At 46.0% G+C, this 19,644-nt stretch overlaps 1 protein-coding gene and 1 long non-coding RNA gene across 2 annotated transcripts; both read left to right on the plus strand.

Moving 5' to 3' along the window:
• Positions 1-1,571: 1,571 nt before the first annotated feature.
• On the plus strand, positions 1,572-15,629 carry WHAMM (WASP homolog associated with actin, golgi membranes and microtubules). The gene is given in 12 exon segments (XM_063169789.1): positions 1,572-1,603; positions 1,605-1,650; positions 1,653-2,213; positions 5,009-5,182; positions 6,461-6,611; positions 7,101-7,270; positions 7,937-8,102; positions 9,068-9,255; positions 10,637-10,723; positions 10,808-10,903; positions 11,281-11,803; positions 14,121-15,629. Coding segments are annotated over 12 exon segments (2,478 nt in total). The 5' UTR covers positions 1,572-1,574; the 3' UTR covers positions 14,408-15,629.
• Positions 15,630-16,002: 373 nt separating this feature from the next.
• On the plus strand, positions 16,003-19,440 carry LOC134425014 (uncharacterized). The gene is made up of 3 exons (XR_010029560.1): positions 16,003-16,609; positions 17,247-17,438; positions 19,157-19,440. It is a non-coding gene; the product is annotated as an uncharacterized LOC134425014 (long non-coding RNA).
• The last annotated feature ends 204 nt before the right edge of the window (positions 19,441-19,644 follow it).

Here is a 19,644-nt window from a genome sequence, read left to right on the forward strand (position 1 = left end):
TATCCATACACCCTGTGTGTGTATGCCAGACCTCTGGAAAGCTAATTATGGTGAAGAAATTGAACAATGGCCCCACTTGGGAGGTTTTCACAGGAACATATCCCTGCAGTCTGTGCTCAGGAGGGGTCCACCTGATAAATAACAGGGTGTGTATTACCACTGATTATTGTGACTGCGGTAGCACCGGAGCTTTGTGAATCTGCTCAAACCCACAGCTGCCCAGCACACACAGGCTGCTGCTTGTGAATGTGCTACCAAGCCAGCCCTGCTGCCAGGAGATTTTTAAGCACGTTTGAGAATGCTGAATTATATATGGCTTGAGCTCAGGGGACGCCACAAGGGACAATGTCTATTAGATCTTGACACAGCTCTGCTTTTTTCTCATTTTCCAATTATCTTGGCGTCATTTCCTCACTTTTCTAGCAGTGCAATTGTTTGCTGTTTGGTGAGGAATCACAAGTTAATTGCCCATGTAGGCACGATCTCATTACTGCTAACAGTGCTGCTATCATCTGTGAGATTAGAGCAGAAGTGTTTTCACACAAGTGACGCAGCCCTTGCTGAAATGTTAACATTTATGCTGTCCGACAGATTTGATTAATTTTTCAACCAAGAGCTTATTTTTGCTTTGTGTTAAGCTATGCTATCTTATATGCCTTAATTTCTCAAAAAATTAGCAGTACTTCACTTCCAAAGACTGGAATATAACATTTGGTGGATAGTGAATTACACTCTGCCTTGGACAAAGGCCTGAATAAGAGCAGTGACACTGTTCTTGTTCCATCACCCAGCTGCTCTTTGCTCCCTCGGTGCCCGTGAGGCAGCGTTTGGGTGGCATTTATACAGAGCATGGTGACCTTGGGGCTGAGCTGGGTGTCAGGACAAGCACCCTGGGCTGTTTGTGGGCACAGGGCCCCAGGGCTCAGGCTCAAGGGGAAGGAGTGTGGGGTTTGCTTGCTGTTGTAGAATGCAACAATGCGTGGGCTTTTGTGAGGGCCGCAGGAACGATGGCAGTGAGGAAAGCTGCCCCTCATGCAGCGGCTCAGACGTGGGGCTGTGTGTGCCCTGCTCCCACCCGCCACTCCTCACAGGAACAGCCGCTCATTCCACAAAGCTTTCTCCTGCCAGCACCTCAAGGAAACACACATGGGAGATGGGGCAAGAGTATTCGCAAGAGCATGTACTGACAGGACAAGGGGGAATGGTTCAAATTGAGAGTAGTTTTAGGTTACATATTGGGAAGAAAGTTTTTACTGTGAGAGTGGTGAAGCCCTGGCCTGGTTGCCCAGGGAAGGCGTGGATGCCAGGCGGGATGAAGCTCTGAGCATCCTGGCCTGGCGGAAGGAGTCCCTGCCCATGGCAGAGGGGTGGGAACATGATCTTCGGGGTCACCTCCCAACCCCACCCACGCCAGGACAAAGGGCCTTTCCCGGGCCGCCCTCTCGCTCTTTTACTACAGCACTGTTTATTTTCCGCTCCCGCCGCGAGGGCCGCCCTGGCCCCGCCCCTGTCACGGCCCCGCCCCCTCTGACCCCGCCCCGACACCGCGGTCCCGCCCCCTGTCGCTCCCGCCAATGGGCGCGGGCGTTGCCGGTGACGCACCCGGCCCCGCCCCCCCCGGCGCTCGGTTTCTGTTTCGCTCCGGGGCCCGCGGGGCCGCCGCCGCCGTCGCGATGGAGCCGCAGCCCGACAGCCTGGAGGGGTGGGTGGCCGTGCGCGACACCGCCTTCGCCGAGCCTCAGCCGCCGCCGCGGCTCCGCTTCCTCGTGGCGTGGAACGGCGCGGAGGGCGCGTTCGCGGTGACCTGCCACGGGCGGGCGGAGGCGGCGGAGCAGGCCCCGCAGAGCTGGGCCGGGCTCTTCTCGGCGCCGGCCCTGCGCGGCGTCCACCGGCAGCTGTCGGCCGTGTGCCCGCGCCTGGAGCCCGCCTTCCCCGAGCTGCCGCCCGCACTGCCCGGCGCGGCCTCCGGCGGGCTCTGGGCCGTGCTGTTCCCCGGCGGCGCCGCGCCGGACGAGGCCGAGCTGCAGGAGCTGTGCCGGGCGCTGGAGCTGTACCTGGGCTGGGCCCTGGAGCTCTGCGGCGCCCGCGTGGTGCTGGACGCGCTCTTCGCCGCCGACCGCTGCTGCGACGACGAGTACTTCGAGAGCCTGCACGAGCTCCGCGGGAAGGCCCTGCGCGGCCACCTGGCCCGGGCCAAGGAGGCCCTGAGGCGGGTACGGGAGGAGAGGAGGGAGCCGGGGCGCGGGGCTGGCCCGAGGGTGCGGGGCCGGGGCTGCCGGGCCACGCTGCGGGCAGGGAAGGGGCCCCTCGGTGCGGGACTGTGTTCAGTGCTCGGTGCTGCTGCTGCTCAACTCATGGGTGCGCCTGTCTGAGCTCCGGCTGGGCGCCCCGTGCTCCCCTGGGGGCTGCAGGGAAGCGTGGCAGTCCCTGCTGCTGCTGCGGGACTCCATCGATCCGGGCAGCCTCGCCAGACTCAAGTGAGCAAGGGTGACCGAGTCACTGATACCAGCCCGCTCCTGGTGTTGTCCAATGTCCAGATTTGTGCTTACACTAACACTTCTTTATTGTTTGGAAGCCACAAAGTCACTTTCCAAAGTGCTAAGTGTCATCGGTCTTGGAGGTGCACCTTTATTAAGTGGGGAATAAGCCACGTCCACGTGGGCAGTCGCTGTAAGACATTGGGGCTCTTACTTAAGCTGCAGGCACTCCTACAAAAACACATGGCTAAAAACATCCAGGGGTGTTGGGCAATGGGTGGAACAGTAACCGAAGAGGAGAATACAATCATGTGCTAATTTTCTAACCTCCCTGAGAAGGTCTCAGACTACATGTTTGCAGTAATGCTTGTAACTGGGGGATTCTCAGTCTTTTTTTAAGGCCAAACTTAGTCCTGGTCCTATACAAATAAGTGGTTTGTATTCTAAGAAATTGTGTGTGGGTTTTTGCTGGTTATTTAAGTGTCAAATTCTGCCCTACTGATTGAAGTAATGATGATGTTAGCACTTTCTTCCTTTGGTGCCTTAGGTTTCTTCTTGCTATAGATGTGTTCCTGGATCTTTTCCCCTTCTTGTAAGCAAGGATTCAAAGGGTGGTGTGTAGTGACAGAGTTGCATTTAGGACACTGGAATGTTGATGAGTTACAGACACTTCAGGCTCAGCAGTGTGGTGCTGCTGTTTCTTGCAGTACCTGTTTACAATCTTCTTTTCTGGCAAAGTAGCCTGATCATGCTTTGGAGGAAAGTTATGACAGTTGACTTCAGCCTTCTCTTTTCTATTGCAGTATTCAACAGATGAAACAACACTACTTTTTCAGAAAGACATTGTTTTTAAAAACACAGCTTTAGTTTACATGAACATGTGCCTTGTTGTATACAAAAGTGTCTGTCACTGACTAAGTTCACAGCCCAGTTAGAAATACATTCCAGCCACCACGTTCTCTTGGAAGCAGCACGAGCCTGTTCAGCTCTGTGGCAGTTTGGGGCTGGGTGATGAGGTACAGCTTGGTGCCTCTGATAGTTACTCTCTGATTTCCAGCTATGTTTTAGACATGGCTAAACATGCTGTAGAGTGTTATTGTACTTGCAGGCCTAACAGGGACATAAATTCTTTATACTGTAGTCTAGACCAAGTTATGGAAAACTTAAGAAATAGACATTAAACCAACCTGAAGTACCAGAGCATCCTTTTTTGCTTTTTACATTAATATCCTTCACTAACACTTCCCCTCTACTCACTCTAAGCATCCTCCAGGAGCAGCATGACCCTCACTTGTTGCTTTTAGACTGGGAATCAAAAAGTCAGCTCTTGCATTTGTATTTGGCTTCCACAGTGGGGCAAAAGCAGACTGAAATTGCTGCTGGTGGGCCCTAGGACTGTGTCTGAGCTGCCACAAGCTCCTGGGAGGCCCAAGAGGCTATCACACATATGGGATTATCAGAAATGCTGGAGTTCACGTTCTCTTGTTCCCCTGTTGTGCCAGGCCTGCAGACAGGGTGGGTGGGAAATGCCCTTGAGCTGACTTCCACAGATTTTCCCTGGGGAAGTTCCTCCATACATGGGAACTCTGCTGTCTTACCCAGACTCAGCTGGCAACAACAAACAAGATGGTTTAATTTCAGTGCTTTTCAGTTGCAACACAACCCAAGCTTATTTTTTTTAATGTTTTCTCTCACTCCTGGTAACAAACCCCCCTCCCATCCCCTTCCCTCTTTATGGAGCTGCAGAGCACACGCTGTCCTTCCAGGAAGGTCTGTTTCTCAGTGGAACTTAGCTGTGTTCTCTCAGCCAGCTCACTATCCTGGCACGTAGAGCATGCCATGGGCTCTGCCAGCTGGTGTCAAAGAAAAACCATTGAAGCTGTGATTGGTACCAGTAAACAAATGCAACTGAGGGGAAATCCCCAACTTTTTATTTTGTCGTAGAAGGAAACAAATAGGGCCTACTCTATCGAAAGGCAGTAATTCCATGGAAGAACTGTGACTTACAAAGTGTAGTACCACTAGAACTGAGGTTAGAATTAGCTATTATAAATTATACAAATGCTAAAGGAATTTAACTGCAGGGTGTATCTGAAGTAAATGCCAATCTGTTTTTTCTGTGCCTGAAGTCAGAGATTCTGGATCCAGAAACTCATTAGCAGGCATTTAGTAATTGTGGAAGCAATGCAGCATCCAGTTTAAGAATACCTTGCTTGTCCTTCCAGTACAGAATTCCCAAGATTCCCATTTATGTTTATAAAAAGCAGCAACCAAGTCATCTGCTCACAGTTATTAGAATGTTTCTGGTAGACGCCCTAGGCAGGATGCTCCTTGCAGACTCCTGATGGAATGTGCAGCAATTAGTGCCTCTAATTAGTGTGGAGTTGGGGGTATTTTCACCTGGGGTGGCTGCAGAGTGCCTGGCACAGGGAAGGGAGAGTTGGCAGTGGAAGGACAGGTCTGGAGCCTGGCAGCATCCAGCACACACAAATGCAAAGCAGCCGTGGCTGATTTACCTTTTATCCCACTAGGTTCTGCAGCAGCATAAAAGTGCTGACACAATGGTGGCTTTGATGAAGGTTTATGAAGAAGAAGATGAAGCTTATCAGGATTTGGTCACCATGGCAACACAATTCTACCAGTATTTGCTGCAGCCCTTCAGAGACATGCGAGAGCTGGCGACACTGTACAAACTGGAAATCCTGGTGAGTCTGCATGTACAGAGTGAAAGGCCAAGCTACACAGTGGGGCATCAGCTGCTCTTGGAGCAGTTCAGGCTCAAATCATGTAACATTCCCTACTTCTGTCTGTACCTGCTTTTTTTCCCTCTGCCAAACCACCAGACATGACTGACAAATTCAGAGTTAGGGCAGAGCCACTCTCAGGATCTCAGAGTCCATGATAATGGCTTGACTAGAACTGCAGCTGACTTCCCACTTAAAAGGAGAATATCCCCTGGCTCCACCTCCCTGGGGTTTACTCTGGGAGGCTGAATTTACTGTGTTATACGTAGCCTTTGTTGTGCCGCCTTCCCATGGGATTAGTTTTTACATTCAGTGTGTCATCCCCTGGAATGCTGATGCACCAGATTAACTCAGTTGTGGAGGAGACCTTCCCACTCAAAGGAGTTTTCTGTTACTGCTACAACCTGCTAGAACTGCAGATGAAAATATATCAGTTGCCCCTGCATTCACTTTGTTTTATGTGCATCTTAAACTGGAAGCACATTCTGAAAGTTATGATGCCCCTGGAAACAACAGGCATTTACTATGTTGATTTTCCCTAAATAGTGTGTTAAAATTAAAGTGAGCTGTTAATGTTCCCAAAGAGAGCAGAACAGTTTTAAGTTTAGATTAAGGTGCTTGAATATTGAAGGCCTAAACCTGTGACAATAAAATGTTCAATGTACTGTTCTGAAAATTAAAGTGGAAATTGGAAAGAATGAAACAAAGATTATATTTAAAAAAAAACCTTTAAGGGATATTTAGGCTCATTTGAAATATAATTCTTCTAAAAATATATTTGAATACTAGGCTTGTTCCTGTGTCTCCTTTGTGGACTTGAAAACATTCTCTTCTGTTTCTTTTCTGTATCCCTGTTCCTGTGTGAAAGAGCTGCCAAACTGGAGAACCTGCTGGTGCAATGTGCTGTCAACACGTGGGGAAAAATAGAAGAGAACATTGCACATTGAAGTGTTACTTTTAGTAACAATAAAAAATGCTTGTGTTGGATGCCATTTTAAAGATGATAGTTTAAAAAATATTTTAAGAAGTAAATTAATCCAAGTGTGAGGTCAGGATTGGAGAACAAAGGTTCTGAATCAGCCTAGAGAATGAGAAATAGGAATGAGCAGTGATTCACTTTGTGACAGGTGAGGGGAAGGTCATGTTTGCCACCATTCTTGAAACATCTCCAAGTGTAGCATAGTGTGGCTGCACCTCTGTGGAAACCAAGTGGTAACTGAGAGTTTTGTGTCCTTGTAGAAATCTTTGCAGTATGATAATCTGGGGCCTAGAAGAGTAGCAGCTTTGCAGAAGGATGCTGATGAATGGACTAAGAGAGCTGAGAGTGCTGTGTGCTCCATTCAGGATATCACAGTGAACTACTTCAAGGAAACTGTAAAGGCTCTGGCAGGTAATCAGAATGACTTACACAAAAGGTTGTGTAAATACCTAACTTAGGTGACTGAGAGCTCTTCTTACCTCTGTGCAGAACCTGAGGTTCAGGTGAGTGTCCAACTTAAGAAAGAAATACTTTATTCACTTAGGATTTTTATATCTTTTAACCAGTTTAGTTTACAACTTGGATTTGACTTGCCTGAGATATACAGCTGCAAACCTCTGCACAAAAGCCATGGGTGCTTTTAATGCTTGATGTGCAAGCCTCAAGGATTTCAGCATGTGAACAGAATATGTTGCTGTGCAACTGTTAGGGTGTATTGCCATGGTGCAATGAAGTATTTTACTTACATGTATAAGGTCACAAATTCAACCTTGTAATCTTGTAATTTCTAAAGCTTCAGAAATAGTTTAATAAGATTAGCATTTTTAATACTTCAGAAACACACAAGGGCTGTTAGTACACTGCATTTCTCATGCTTTACTACCATGTTTTAATCTACAGCAATGCACAAACAGATGGAGCAAGATGAGGAGAGATTTGGTAAAACCACCTGGGCATCAGCTTTGCCACGACTAGAAAACCTGAAATATATGTTAGCAAAAGAAACCCTTCAGCATCTGAGGGCGAGAGAGCTGTGCCTGAAACAGAAGAGATCTGGCATTCAGAAACTCGTAAGACCTTACAAAGCCTCCTTTTCTGTCACTGTTCTTTGAAGGGCTGATCAAAACCTACCAGAATGGTCATGAGAGTAGGCTTTTCAAGTCTGTCTGTGCAACAATTTAGGTTTTCAGCACAGTTTTATGTTGTGGAAGATGCATGTCTGCCGTTTTTTAATTGCTCCTGCATGTTTGAGGACACTCAGCAAAGCTTAACATACATGCTTTTAGAGTTCAAGTATCATTTGAGCATTTGTGATAATAGTCTTTGAAATTGTTTCCTTTTATGGAGGTAAAGACCAGATATTATTTTCAGAGGACACTGAAAAATTAAGATACTTCTTTAATACTAATCTTTGATACCATGTAACTGCTGCTAGGAGTACCTGATATTTATTTTCCGAGAGTAGTGAACTGTACCATGTATAATTGTTTTCAGGAGCAGTATCATTTGTACAGATTATAATGAAGTCTTTCCTGGTAAAATGAAGGTAAATGTATACTTAAGGTTAACAAGGTTCTCTGCTCCTCTGAGTTTCTGCTCCAAGCTATTTCTAATGCTCTGTTGTTTTCCATACCAAAGCAGCTGCCAGTTAGACCAGGCTCCTTATAGGCATCTGTGCATCCACACGTTTCATGTGTGCATATTTTGTTACTAATGCTTTTTATTTTCTGTTACAGATGGAGAATCTTGGAGAACAAGAAGAGAATTTAGGTATAGTGGAGGAACTGGAAATCCAGTATTATGAAACACAGCTGGAATTATATAATGTACAGCTTGAAGTATTGAAACATGAAGAGATGCTGCTTATTGTACAGCTGGACACTATAAAGAGACAGATTAAAGGTGAGAATAAAATATTATTTAAGCACATGTTCAGAACACAGAAGTGACATAGCCTGCTCTGTTTTCAATTAAAAAGAAGGATATCATTGCTCGGGTCTTGCTAATAGAAAGCATTGCTGGAAAACATTAATGCTGTGGTACCATCTGATATTTTGTCTTTAATTAGACACTTTAATTAATTAGGCACTAATTTGATAACACAAGTTTAAAAAAAACAGCCACAGCGGTTGCTCCTCTTGCTAGCAGCTATGATTTGTGCATGCCCTGGTTTAGCATGGAGTAATTTATATTGACAGTGCTTAACTGCTCTAATAGCTGCAAGATCTATGCACAGAAACTGGGTATCATGAACCTGCTGAAGTAGGTCCTGTACTTCATCATCATCTATTCTAATCTAACATGTAGAAATTACAAAATGCGTCCTATAGTGACAAAAAGAGGTGGTTATAGCTAGAATGGTACCTGAACACTACTGTCTTCCAGTTAAAGTGTCTCTTTGTGGCACAGTTGTACCAAGTTAGGCACCAGTTGTGTTCTTTTTTGTGCTTATGAATTCTCCATGAGTTTACCACGTACACTGTGAGGTAAACATTGCTGCCACTTGTTACATAACTGAAGCGTGGTAAATAGTAAAACAAGACACCCAGTGTTGATCAGAAGAGTCTTCCATTTTCCAGGAAAAACTCCACTTGGTGAAGGTAGGAGTTGGAACACAGGGAGACATTTGAAAGAGGAAGCTAAATAACAAATGCTAACAGCATAAATTTGATCCTGCAAAGCTGCCCTGTGAGTAATGTGACATGTTTGCATATGACTGTGAAGGACCCAGCTCGGCTCTGGAGCTTTACACTTACTCATAACTAACTCACTGCCTTCAATGGCTTTGAAAATGTCATTAGCTCTTTAAATGTTTAAATGACTGTGGCAATTTTTGGTTTCTTAAAAAATGCCAAATGCCTTTTTAGAGAAACAGGATGAAGTTGTTTACTATGATACATGTGAAAATCCTGAGGAGCTCAAGGTCATTGAACAGAGCATGGGACAACATTTCGCTCACTTGTCAGCCATGACGGTGCTGAGGCAGAAGACAAAGCAGTTGGAGACAAAGCGTGGGACTGTCTGTGCGAGGAGAGCCTACCTCAGGAACAAAAAAGTAAATGCAGTCCTGGAGATGTGCATTTCCTTCAGCTGATGTCTTGATTCACGAGGGATGGACAGGAAACAATTAGGGAAGTTTGGGTGGAGCGTGCAAGATGATTCGTGACTCAGTGCCAAGGCCTGCAAGCTGAAAGAGGGGCAATGTGATTTTAACAGCGTTACACTCCGTGGTGTGGTGCAAGTGTGTCTGGCTTGGAAAGAGAGCACAAACTTACCTGGGTGACCCAGGTGTTCTCCCATCAGCTAGACCTTACCAGAGCCCTGTGGGGCCAGCTGGAGCTTTGCCCTAGCAGCCTTTTCCAAAGCAGCTGCAGTAGAGGAGGAAACTGACCTTCTGTGGAGGAAGCTGCAGTGGTAGGACAACTCACACACTGATACTTTACCTTTGAACAGGAGGAAGGGGAAACTTTAACAGCTCTCAGTTCTGTGCAAAGGGCAGTTTTTCGTTTGTTTCCCAATCAGAGCAGAACACTAGGAAGACAAAAGTTGACTCTCATGAACCTTCTCAGTAAAAGGAGTTTACCTCACACCTGCAGTTCTGCTGGGGCAGAGAGCAGAGTTTAGTTTCGAGTCTGTCTGACCTTTTATCTCTCAGTAGCCTGGACAAACTGGGAATTACATTGGAAATGTTTTGTGAGCCATCATTGTCTCTTGCAACTGCTTCCTTGGCAGACACTTCTTTTGCTTCTGTTTTCATTTACTTAATTGCTGTCTATTGGTTGTATAACACTGAAGCCAAATGCCACATGGTTTGCAAATGCTTGTCCAGCCATGTGGATAATCCCCCTCTGTACAGAGACAAAAAGCAACTCCCAGAGAAAATACTGAAACTTGCGGCTTCTCTTTGGTACTTTTTACCAACAGAGAGTACCCTTGCTAGGCTTCTTGTGCTTCCCATACCTTTGCTTCCCTGCCTTTTGTACTTGGGAGCTATGGCAAATGAGGGAGAGGGGGAAAAGTAGCTTTGTATTTTTGTAGTGCTTTGCTAGCTTCCTTCTTGCCTTCCTCGTGTCTTTGCATGAGCTCATTTCTTCTCTGCTTTTCATCTCCCTTTCTTCTCTTTTTTTTTTTTTTTTTTTTTTTTTTTAATAAACTGTAAGACAGGGGTTGGGTCACATCTGGATCATTTTTGCTCCAGCATGAATAAAAATATGGCTGATTAGGAGAACATTTGCTTTAGCCATGAAGGAGTCCCACAGACTTCACCATGAGGGTCTCACATCTGACACTAGTTGAGCTTAGCCATCTTTCTTGGCACTGCCAAGCACCCAGCTGTGGTTGCTCTTTAGTGGCTGGTGCTCAGGAGTTACTGGCAGAGCTGGTGCAGAGGAAGTGTGAACTGACTGAGAGTTGCATGAATTCTGCTCTTCCCCCAGGATCAGTGTGAGGCGAGCCACCGGCAGAGGCTGCAACAGGCAGAGGAGAGCAGAAAGCGCTTCCAGCAGCACCACAGCATCCAGATAGTGAGTACCCAACAGCAGCCCTGGGCAGTCTGGCAGCTGCTGGTTTTCACACACTAAGGCTCGCTTACTTGTGTTTTAATGCAGAAGAGAGACAAACAAAAAGAAGAGGAGAAAAAGAAAAAAGCTTGGATAAGCCAGGAACGTCAGAAAACGCTGGAGAGGCTGAAAGTATTCAGGGAGGCAAGTACTGTAGCTGCAGTAGTCCAGTGTCAGAACGTGTCAGAAAGCTGCCATAGCTCACATGTGAGCATTGTCCCAGTCAGAGACAGCTGTTGGGATAGCCTAAAATAGGATTATATATAGTGAGTACAGGTGATTAAATCTCCTATAAGGATACAATTTCCGGGTGTGGACTTGGTTGCAAAGAATACAGGTGAAGAAATGGCTTTGAAATAAATGCTTTATTATTCATTTAAATTTATTCAGGGTTGAATTTTCTGCTTGAATGGGTGAGTGGGACAGTTCTGTGCTCTGTGTGGCTTTTTATCTCATTGGGGGCTGATGTTTTGGCCAGTCCAATGGAGATGTGACCTCCTGCCTTATGATTTCTTTTCCAGAAGTGTCCAGCTCATGTTGTTCTGAAGACGTCTGGTCCCCAGCCTCGCAGTCCCAGGCTGCCACGAGGCATCCCTCAGCAGGGTGTGGTGCTGTCCCCTCCCCATGCATCGAGCACAGGGGCAGCCCCAGCAGCTCTGTGCCCTGCACCCTCACCAAGAGTAAGGGCAGCTCTCGAGCAGCCACAGAGCATTCTGCTTGTGGAAGACAAGGAACCAAAAGCTCCATGTCAGAATACCCCAGCAGACATCCCTGTCCAGATTTTTGTTACTGATGGGGACACAGAGGAACAAAAGCACAGCGAGGAATTGATGAGCTCTCCATGCTCACCACCTCCTCCTCCACCACCTCCACCACCTCCTCCCTTGCCCCCTCCACCCCCACCTCCCCCCCTACCCTTCCAGTTAAAAACACCATCAGCACCAGAGGATAAACCACTTCCCCTCAGCTCTGACAGCCCCTCAGAAAGCCCTGCACTGCACAATCAGGATGACTCATCCAGGAGGTCTATAAATAATTGCATAGGTAAGTAGGCTCACATCTACTGCTGCTTTTTAATGCATTTCCTGTATTTTTGTGGTCTCCCTCCCTCCTCTGCTTCTGGACAGGAATAGTGTGTAGTTTTGATCGGAAGAATGAGTCTCCTAGAAAGCTTAGTCTAAGAAATGACATAAAATAACACTGACCATAGCTCAGGACGTTAAATGAGTAACAATGATTTGTGTTTGCTGTTTGAGATACTTCACAGGGTCCTGATGGCCCAGTCAGAACACCAGTGTGGGTAAATTTGTAGCTGTACTAAGGCTACATTTTAGTGTTCATGATGTATGTACTACAGAGCTGGTAATTGGGCTGCTTATGTTTCTGTGGTGTGCACAGCTTTTGTCCTCTCACAATTTGCTTGGTTTCTAAATAAAGGTTTCCTAAGGGAGGGAATTCATGCAGAATTCAACCAGGATTTGAAAGGCAGGTGAATAGCTTTGGCATACATTCCCAGGGAAGAAATTGTGCTCTGTTACACCTTTGCTTTGTTAGTGGGATCATGCAGGTGTAATTGAAGGCTGAACTTGGCAATTGTAGGAGTAGTTTGAATGACAATAGAGCTCAGCAGCCTCCCAGGGCTGCACTGGGTGCATCCTGCTAACAGATTTATTTTTGTCTCTGAGGTGAGTGGATATTTTGACTATGTCAGAGAGATTGATCTAAGCTGGAAGGCTGCAATTTTTTTTTGTTGTTTTTCACAGTGTAGCTTATGCTAGTATGAACAGTGTCTTTAAAAGTGGTACATTCCTTTTCCTTTTCAACTCTTCACAATACATGCAAGCAGCCTTTGTATCCCATCAGTTCAGAGGCAAACCACAGGCAGAAATACCAGGGGAAGTTCAGTGTTTTCAGTTCTTCCAAGCTGTGGGGAAGTACAAGCAGCTGAAGGGCTGAGACACAATTGAGTTACCATGGCAAACTACTGTGCATCCAATGCAGACTTCAGTGTGGGATATCCATGGGATAACTACCACAGATACTCTTAAGAAGCCTTGATTAGCAACAGGAGTTGTACACCTGAGTGGTCTTATTACTATTGGAACAGCCTTTCTGGTAGCTAGTATTTGCTGCTGTTCATGGCCTAACATTGATGTCTTTTCATTATTTTTGGATAAGAAAACAGGTTTTTTTGTTTATTGAAGAGATATGATTAGTTGTTTACACCTGTTTCTTGAAGAAAGCCATCATGTCAGTAGCTGTAACTGTAATTGCTAGATTACCACAGGAACTTACTGAAACAGCTTCATAAACATGTTGGTTTTAGTTATAGGCTACTCATGTCTTTGTGTGTTAAAAGCCAGGAGAGGCTGCTTTCATAATTTGTTTGACTAATCTTTTACCAGGTAGCCCATTTAGGTAGCAGACTTAAGACCCTCTCACTTGTAGGCTTTGTAAGGCAATCTGGTGGATCTTTGCTTGATCCTTTTCAGGCTCTGAAGGTAGCACAGGATTTAGCAGCTTGTTCCATTTCAAGTGGTTGATGTTAATCACATAACCTTGTGTGCACTGCGCATGGCAAAAATGTTTCTAGCTGTGAGGCACAGATGGTCTGGACCTATTGCTGTCCAGGGAAACAGCCTCCCTGTCTGACAGTCTGGAGCAAGCAGCAGAGAGTCCAGCAGGAGTAAAACTCAAATTAGTGTGTATCAGGAGCTCTAGTGGAAACTCTCAGTATGGTTTCCTTCATGGTCTGCAGTTCAGAAACATACACCTGAGATCTAAATCATGTTGTAAAATAGGAATTGTTTTCTAAGTCCATGCAGAAAAGAGCTGCCTTCATAGGATTGATCTGGCTCCCAGTGACTTCAGTGATGCACTTTAAAGCCCTTCTGGTCAAATCCTTCCATTTTTCTCTTGGCTGAGCAAAAATGCAATTGGCTGTCTCAGCAGGCTTCTGGGCAAGCTAGGAGGGATGGTGGATTGTTTATAACACACAATGCAAGAGATTTTTTTGGTTCAGTGAAATTTTTTTTGAAAGCCCATAAAGTTGTAATGAAAAAGAGTGTTGTCCTTTGTGTATAATTTCTTCCTTAGAGCACAGCCTTATATAATGATGAAGAGGCATTGGATTCTCAATTCAAGATATAAAAGCTGTAACTGCTTTTTAAAAGCAGTTCCAGAGCCTGCTGTTGCAGAGCTTGAAGGAGTCTGTGCCAGAACAGACCATTGGTGTGCCAGCACAGACCACCCTAGGGCTAGCACAGCTTAAAGGAAGAGCCCTGAGCACTTGGGTAGGACTTCATGCCTCTGAAGTGTGGTTGTCTCATTTTTCTGGTAACAGTAGCTGGGTGTGTTGCAGGGTCCATGGATGAAGTTCTGGCCTCTCTGAAGCGCAGTGAAGTTCACCTCCGCAGAGTGGAGCAGCCAAACCCCTACACCTCTGTGAAGGACAGCATCCTCTCTGCCATCAGGCAGGGGGTTAAACTAAGGAAAGTGAATCGAGATGCTGACAGAGATGGCAGCAGAGGATCCCCCAATGAGCTGGAGAGAAGCATTAAGGCAGCCATGCAGAGAATTAAGAAAGTGTCTGCTGATTCTGAAGAAGAGGAGGACAACGATCAGAATAATGGAGAATGGGACAACTAACCTGCCTAACAGACTTGCTGACTGCAACAGAGTGTGTGCCTCATTTTGCACATTGTCGAAGACTGTCCCTGTCAAAATGAAGGAAATGTGTGGTTGTGTGTGGTGTTCTCATAGTCCAAAATGTCTTGTAAAGTAAAAGAATCCTGCTGATTTTCTGTAGGAGCTAGAGATTCATATTTTTGCATGATAAATCATACTCCAAATTGTGCTTGCACTAATAGGTGTTCCTGGCTCAACCATGTAGTGTTTTCACCACATCTGAAGACAGCTGAAATGCTGGATTTAAACATATATTATTTAGATTGTTACTCACAGTGGGTAATGCTATCACAACAAAGTTTAAGGAGTGAAAATATAACTGAAAATCTCTTTTGTCAGATAAAAGTAGAGGCAAATCTGTGGTGACAGAGGCAGACCAAAAAATGTAGCATAATCTGGAGTCTCTCATTCCTGCCTCCATTGTCCAGAAAATTCTTAAATATTTTGCTTGTCTAATGCAGCTCACTCTTAAATAACTGCCCGGGTATTCCATTTATCATCATCTTAGAAAGTGTGCACTTTTGGATGGCTTGATAATGCTGATTGGGGAGATCAGTTTCAAGTTTGAAATAAACACTACTGCAGTAATTACTGAAAAGTTTACATTTTTAGCTGAAAGGTTAAGTATAGAGAACTTTTAGATGTTAAATGTTTTTCATACATTTGCATTTACAACGACCTGTTGGCATGAAAGGAAGAGCCAAAATATTGTATACAATATTTTTCAGGATTTAGTCCTGTGATGCAGGGCTGCATTTCTCCACTGAGAACTTCAATGCATGTTAATAGCTACTCTCATGAATTTAAATTACCTGATGGCCTTACAAATGGCACGTTGTGCCTGGAATCGGACTATTTGAAAATTCAGCTACATGCAATTTAGAGACTCTTGCACAATTGACTCTGGCACAAATTATTAAAGTTATTTTTTTGAAGTTTATACTGACCCTTAATAAAAATATATCTTGACAGAAGAAGTAGATTGAGTGTGCTGTCACTTTAGGATACTGCTGTGAACTGAGCATTATTTATACCATGGTACCCTGGGTTTGGATAGCAAGTGGCAGCCGTACAGCAACTGCACTCTCACTAATGGTGTATGTAAATGCCCTTATTTTCCCAAATATTTATGAATTGTAATTTGGTAACAAAATTGAAAATATAGTGCTTTAATTCCCTCTTCCACTGTAGAGCAGCAGATCTGTTTAATCAGCACAGTAGATATGTATGCAGCAGTTTTCATGCAAGAAGAAGAAGCAGCAGCTGGGAGTTCATTTTTTACTGTTTAAGCACCTACTGCCGTTTGGATTTGAGGAAAAACCACTGGTTTTGGTCCTTTGCTATGAAACCAACGAGAGGCAAAAGGAACATGAGCACAGGTGAGGTGTTACTGGGCTGGGCTGGGGGCAGCAGGGCAGAACGCACCCCAATACTGACTGAGCACTTCCCATAGAGAAAATCATCCTGTGAAAGCAAAGATTTCTTCCCCAAGGGTACCCTGGGCAGAGGGGGTGCTCAGCCCAGGGGTGGTGCTGGGGCTGAAGCTGAGAGCTGTCCCAGCCGTGCCCTTTGTGGGCAGTTATTTAAAGCTGAGTGAAGGGTGCAGGGGCTCGGCTGCCTCCCCCTGGCTGCTGCCTCCTGCCAGCAGCACAGAGCCCTTCACTGATTCACTGTTGTCGCATTCCTGGGAAGCTGCACTCAGTTAATGCAGAGAATTAAGTGAGTTGCAATTTCTCCAGCAAATCTTGCAGCTTTTGTGTGTTTAACAGCAGCACTTTCACTCAGGAGAGGCCATCTGAGGATCAGCACCACTGGACAGTGATTTCTCCTGCTAAAGAGTTTCTTTTGTAACCATGTCTGAAACTCATCTGGGTCTGATCTCGTGTCCAGCACAGCTCTACGTCCCAGGCTGAAAAATATTCTTGAAAATCCACTCAGAAGTTGCTGGACCCACATGTTTTCTGAAGCCTGTTTTATTTGCTGGACAGCCAGGCAGTCTGCTCTGTGGAAAATGGGCTGCTGCAATTTTCTGGTTGGTGTAGATGATTTCAGCTCTATCAAGTAATCCTCACTGCCTGCTTCACCACCAAGATTTAATGGATCCTACTCAACAGAGTAGCTGCTGCACCACCAATTCTCCTGGATGTCAGAAGCACAGCCAAGGTAAACAACAGAAGCACTGGCATTAGCCTAAAGAGAAAAAGGTGGGAGAGCAGTTTTCAAATACGTAAGAAGCAGCTGCAAAGAGGAGGGAAGTAATTTGTTCTGCGTGTTCACAGGGAGATAAGGGGCTTAAATTACAGCTGAAATGATTCAGGGTAATGGTAGGAAAACCTTTCTAACAAACAATGAGAGCAGAGAGGTGCAGGGACAGGTTGCCTGGAAAGGTGGCTTCTGTCACTGGAAGTCTTTCTGAGGAGGTCAGACAAACACCCCAGGGTGCTGCTGGTGTTGCTGTGGCAGGGAGAGGTTTGCAGCCCATGCCCTGTGAGCTCAGTGTCCTGCTGCCTGGAGGCTCAGTTTGCTCTGCAGGGGAAGCCACTGCTTGTTTTCTGAGAAATGCCCAAATATAAGGACATGCAAAAAACCTTTCTAAGATGCCCTCAGATTTTCCTTCTGTCTCTGTGTGACCATGACCACAGTGGGCTGTGGAGGGGAGGGTGGGTAAGAAATAGCCCCAGTGCCATGGGTAGGTGAGGACTCAAGAAAACCACCTGGAAGTGCTAAAGGAGAGAGGATTAATTAATCTGGATTTGAACTCAGGCATCAGCAGATGCCTTCTCACCTCTGTTAGGTGCAGCTGCTGGTGCCATGCTGACTCTGCTGGTGACAGCAAAGTGCAAGGGCTGATGGACAGAAGAGAAGAAACTGGACTGATGGGTTGGGTCTGTGATAACCAGCTCTACCAGACCGGTTTAATATTAACCTGGAAAAATGCTGGGACATCTTTTTGACATTAAATACCTTTCTCAAACTACCTCACTCTGGGCTGGTAAGTGAATCCCTTGGTGGGAACAGTATGCCCTATTTGTCCATCTGCAGACATTGATTTCTTTAAACAGAAAAAATACAGTTGTCTGGTTTTAAAGAGTTAATGATGCACAAATTTGCTGGAAATCCCAGTCAGGAGGTAAAGAGATCAGTTTCTATAAATCAGTATCACTGTGGCTTGTGATCTTTCTAACTATGATGAGGGCAGTCCAGACAGCAGCTGCCAGTATTTTTACAGAGGTTTAAAGTTAATGTATTCAAAAAGCTATTTAGTCTGGCTAAAAGAACTTATCTTTGAAACACCAGTGCTTTGATCACAGCAAGAGAAGTGTTGTGGCAGCAGTGCTGGGCACTGTGGTCATAGCAGGTGGTGTCAGTGCAGCCTTGGGTTTGTCACCATTTCTGTCCACATGCTGCTTTTTGGGATTTATGAAGCTTCTCCAAAACAAGCCCTCCAGCTCAGTGCACAGGGCTTGTCCATGAGCTGAATATTGGCCTTTTTTTTCCCTGCAAAATGGTACTGAATCAAGCAAATCAAATCTGAGTGTGAACACTTTGAAGTGTCCCAGACTTGAAGGGGCTTGAGCAAGTGGGGACTGTGGGGACCATGGAACAGCTCTGAATAGAAGGGCTTGAAGTGGTGAAGGTTTTCAGGGCACCCATGATCCATCCTTCAATCAATTCCTTCTTTTGTCCCTTAAAATAAAAAAGATGCACGTGTACACCAGGAGAAAGGAGAACAAAGAGGATGAGTATGAAGACATTGATTAGAACTAACAAAAAGCTGGGAAATGCTTCTGTTTTCAGTCTCTGCTTCTCTTTTCACTCTTCTCCTCTGGGAAATGGTTGGAAGATAAGAGTGTGCACCCTTTGGAGAAAATGGGACTTAGGGCTATGCATGCCCTCACTCAAAAAGCATGGATTTAATTCCAAAAGCTGTATTTGCATCCAAGAGCACATCTGTGCACTACATGCAATAATAACAATGTGATATTGGTAGGAGAGAGGGACACATCATTTCAGCTAAACCCATGGTGGTGATAAAAGGTGAATGGTATTGAAAGCATTTTTTAATAAATGCCACAGCAAACCTTGGCAGCAAAAACTGCTCAGAACAATATGTGAATGTATCCCTAGGGGAAACACTCAAAGCTGCTCCAGAACATGGCATTTTTTTCCTGGCAAAAAGGTATGTGATTTTCATTCTCAGCATGTCACGCTAAGCTGAGAGCAAGAAGCAACACAATTAAATCTGCTCAGGTAACAGTGGCATTAACAGCTCAGCTGCTTGTGAAAATGCTTTGTAAAACAATCCATCTTTAGCAGGCCTTTGCTCTTGCAGTAAGGGTGAGCCACAAACTCATACATAAAGTACATATTTAGCAAAATTATGTTTGTTCATTTTCCACTAGATCCCCCTGCTGTCCCAAATCCCCGTTAAAGTGCTAAGGATGGGGGGGACAGCATCCTCCCAGGTGGTCATGTTCAGGGGCTGTGGCTTGGGGCCAGCCCTGAGCAAGGACCTCCTGGCAAAAAGGACCCACAGCACACTCAAAATGAGCAGGCTGGGTGGCCAGGCTGGGAGAGAACCTCCGTGTCCTCCTGGAAACTGTGGCTCCCCTCACTTGAGCATCAGTTAATCACTCAGTGTCACAGATTTGCAGCTCCCTTCTATCCCAAGGCAACAGTCTAAACATCATCCCACGGGTGTCTTTGCAGAGCCTTGTGAAGGAGTTTCTGTGCTCCAGCCCTGGTTCCCATCCTCTTCTCACCCAGAAGGAGTGGAGAGGCTGCCAGCTCCAGCTCCAGCTCCAGCTCAGCAGCGTGGTTGGTTTCCGTGTGTCTGGGTTTCCGTGTGTCTGGGCTCCGTGGCAGTGGGCACGGCAGACACGGGGGTGAGGATATGAGTCTGTCCCGCCCCTGGGGACAAGCTTGGATCGCTCATTCATCGGCGGGTGAGTCACTGCCCTGCCCACAGTCCCTTCCTGCGAGCAGGGTGACAGCGAGACAGGATCCAGTGCCTGCGCTGCCGGCCTACGGGAGAGCTCTGTGCCATCCCTCATTCCTTGTGCCATCCCTTCCTTCCCTGTGCCATCTTCCCATCCCTGTGCCATCCCCCCTCCCTGTGCCATCCCTCCCTGCTCCCTGTGCCATCTTCCCATCCCTGTGCCAGTCCCTTCTCCCTATGCCATCCCTTCCCTCCCTGT

The sequence above is a fragment of the Melospiza melodia genome, chromosome 15, assembly GCF_035770615.1.
Source record: "Melospiza melodia melodia isolate bMelMel2 chromosome 15, bMelMel2.pri, whole genome shotgun sequence".
NCBI lineage: Eukaryota > Metazoa > Chordata > Aves > Passeriformes > Passerellidae > Melospiza > Melospiza melodia.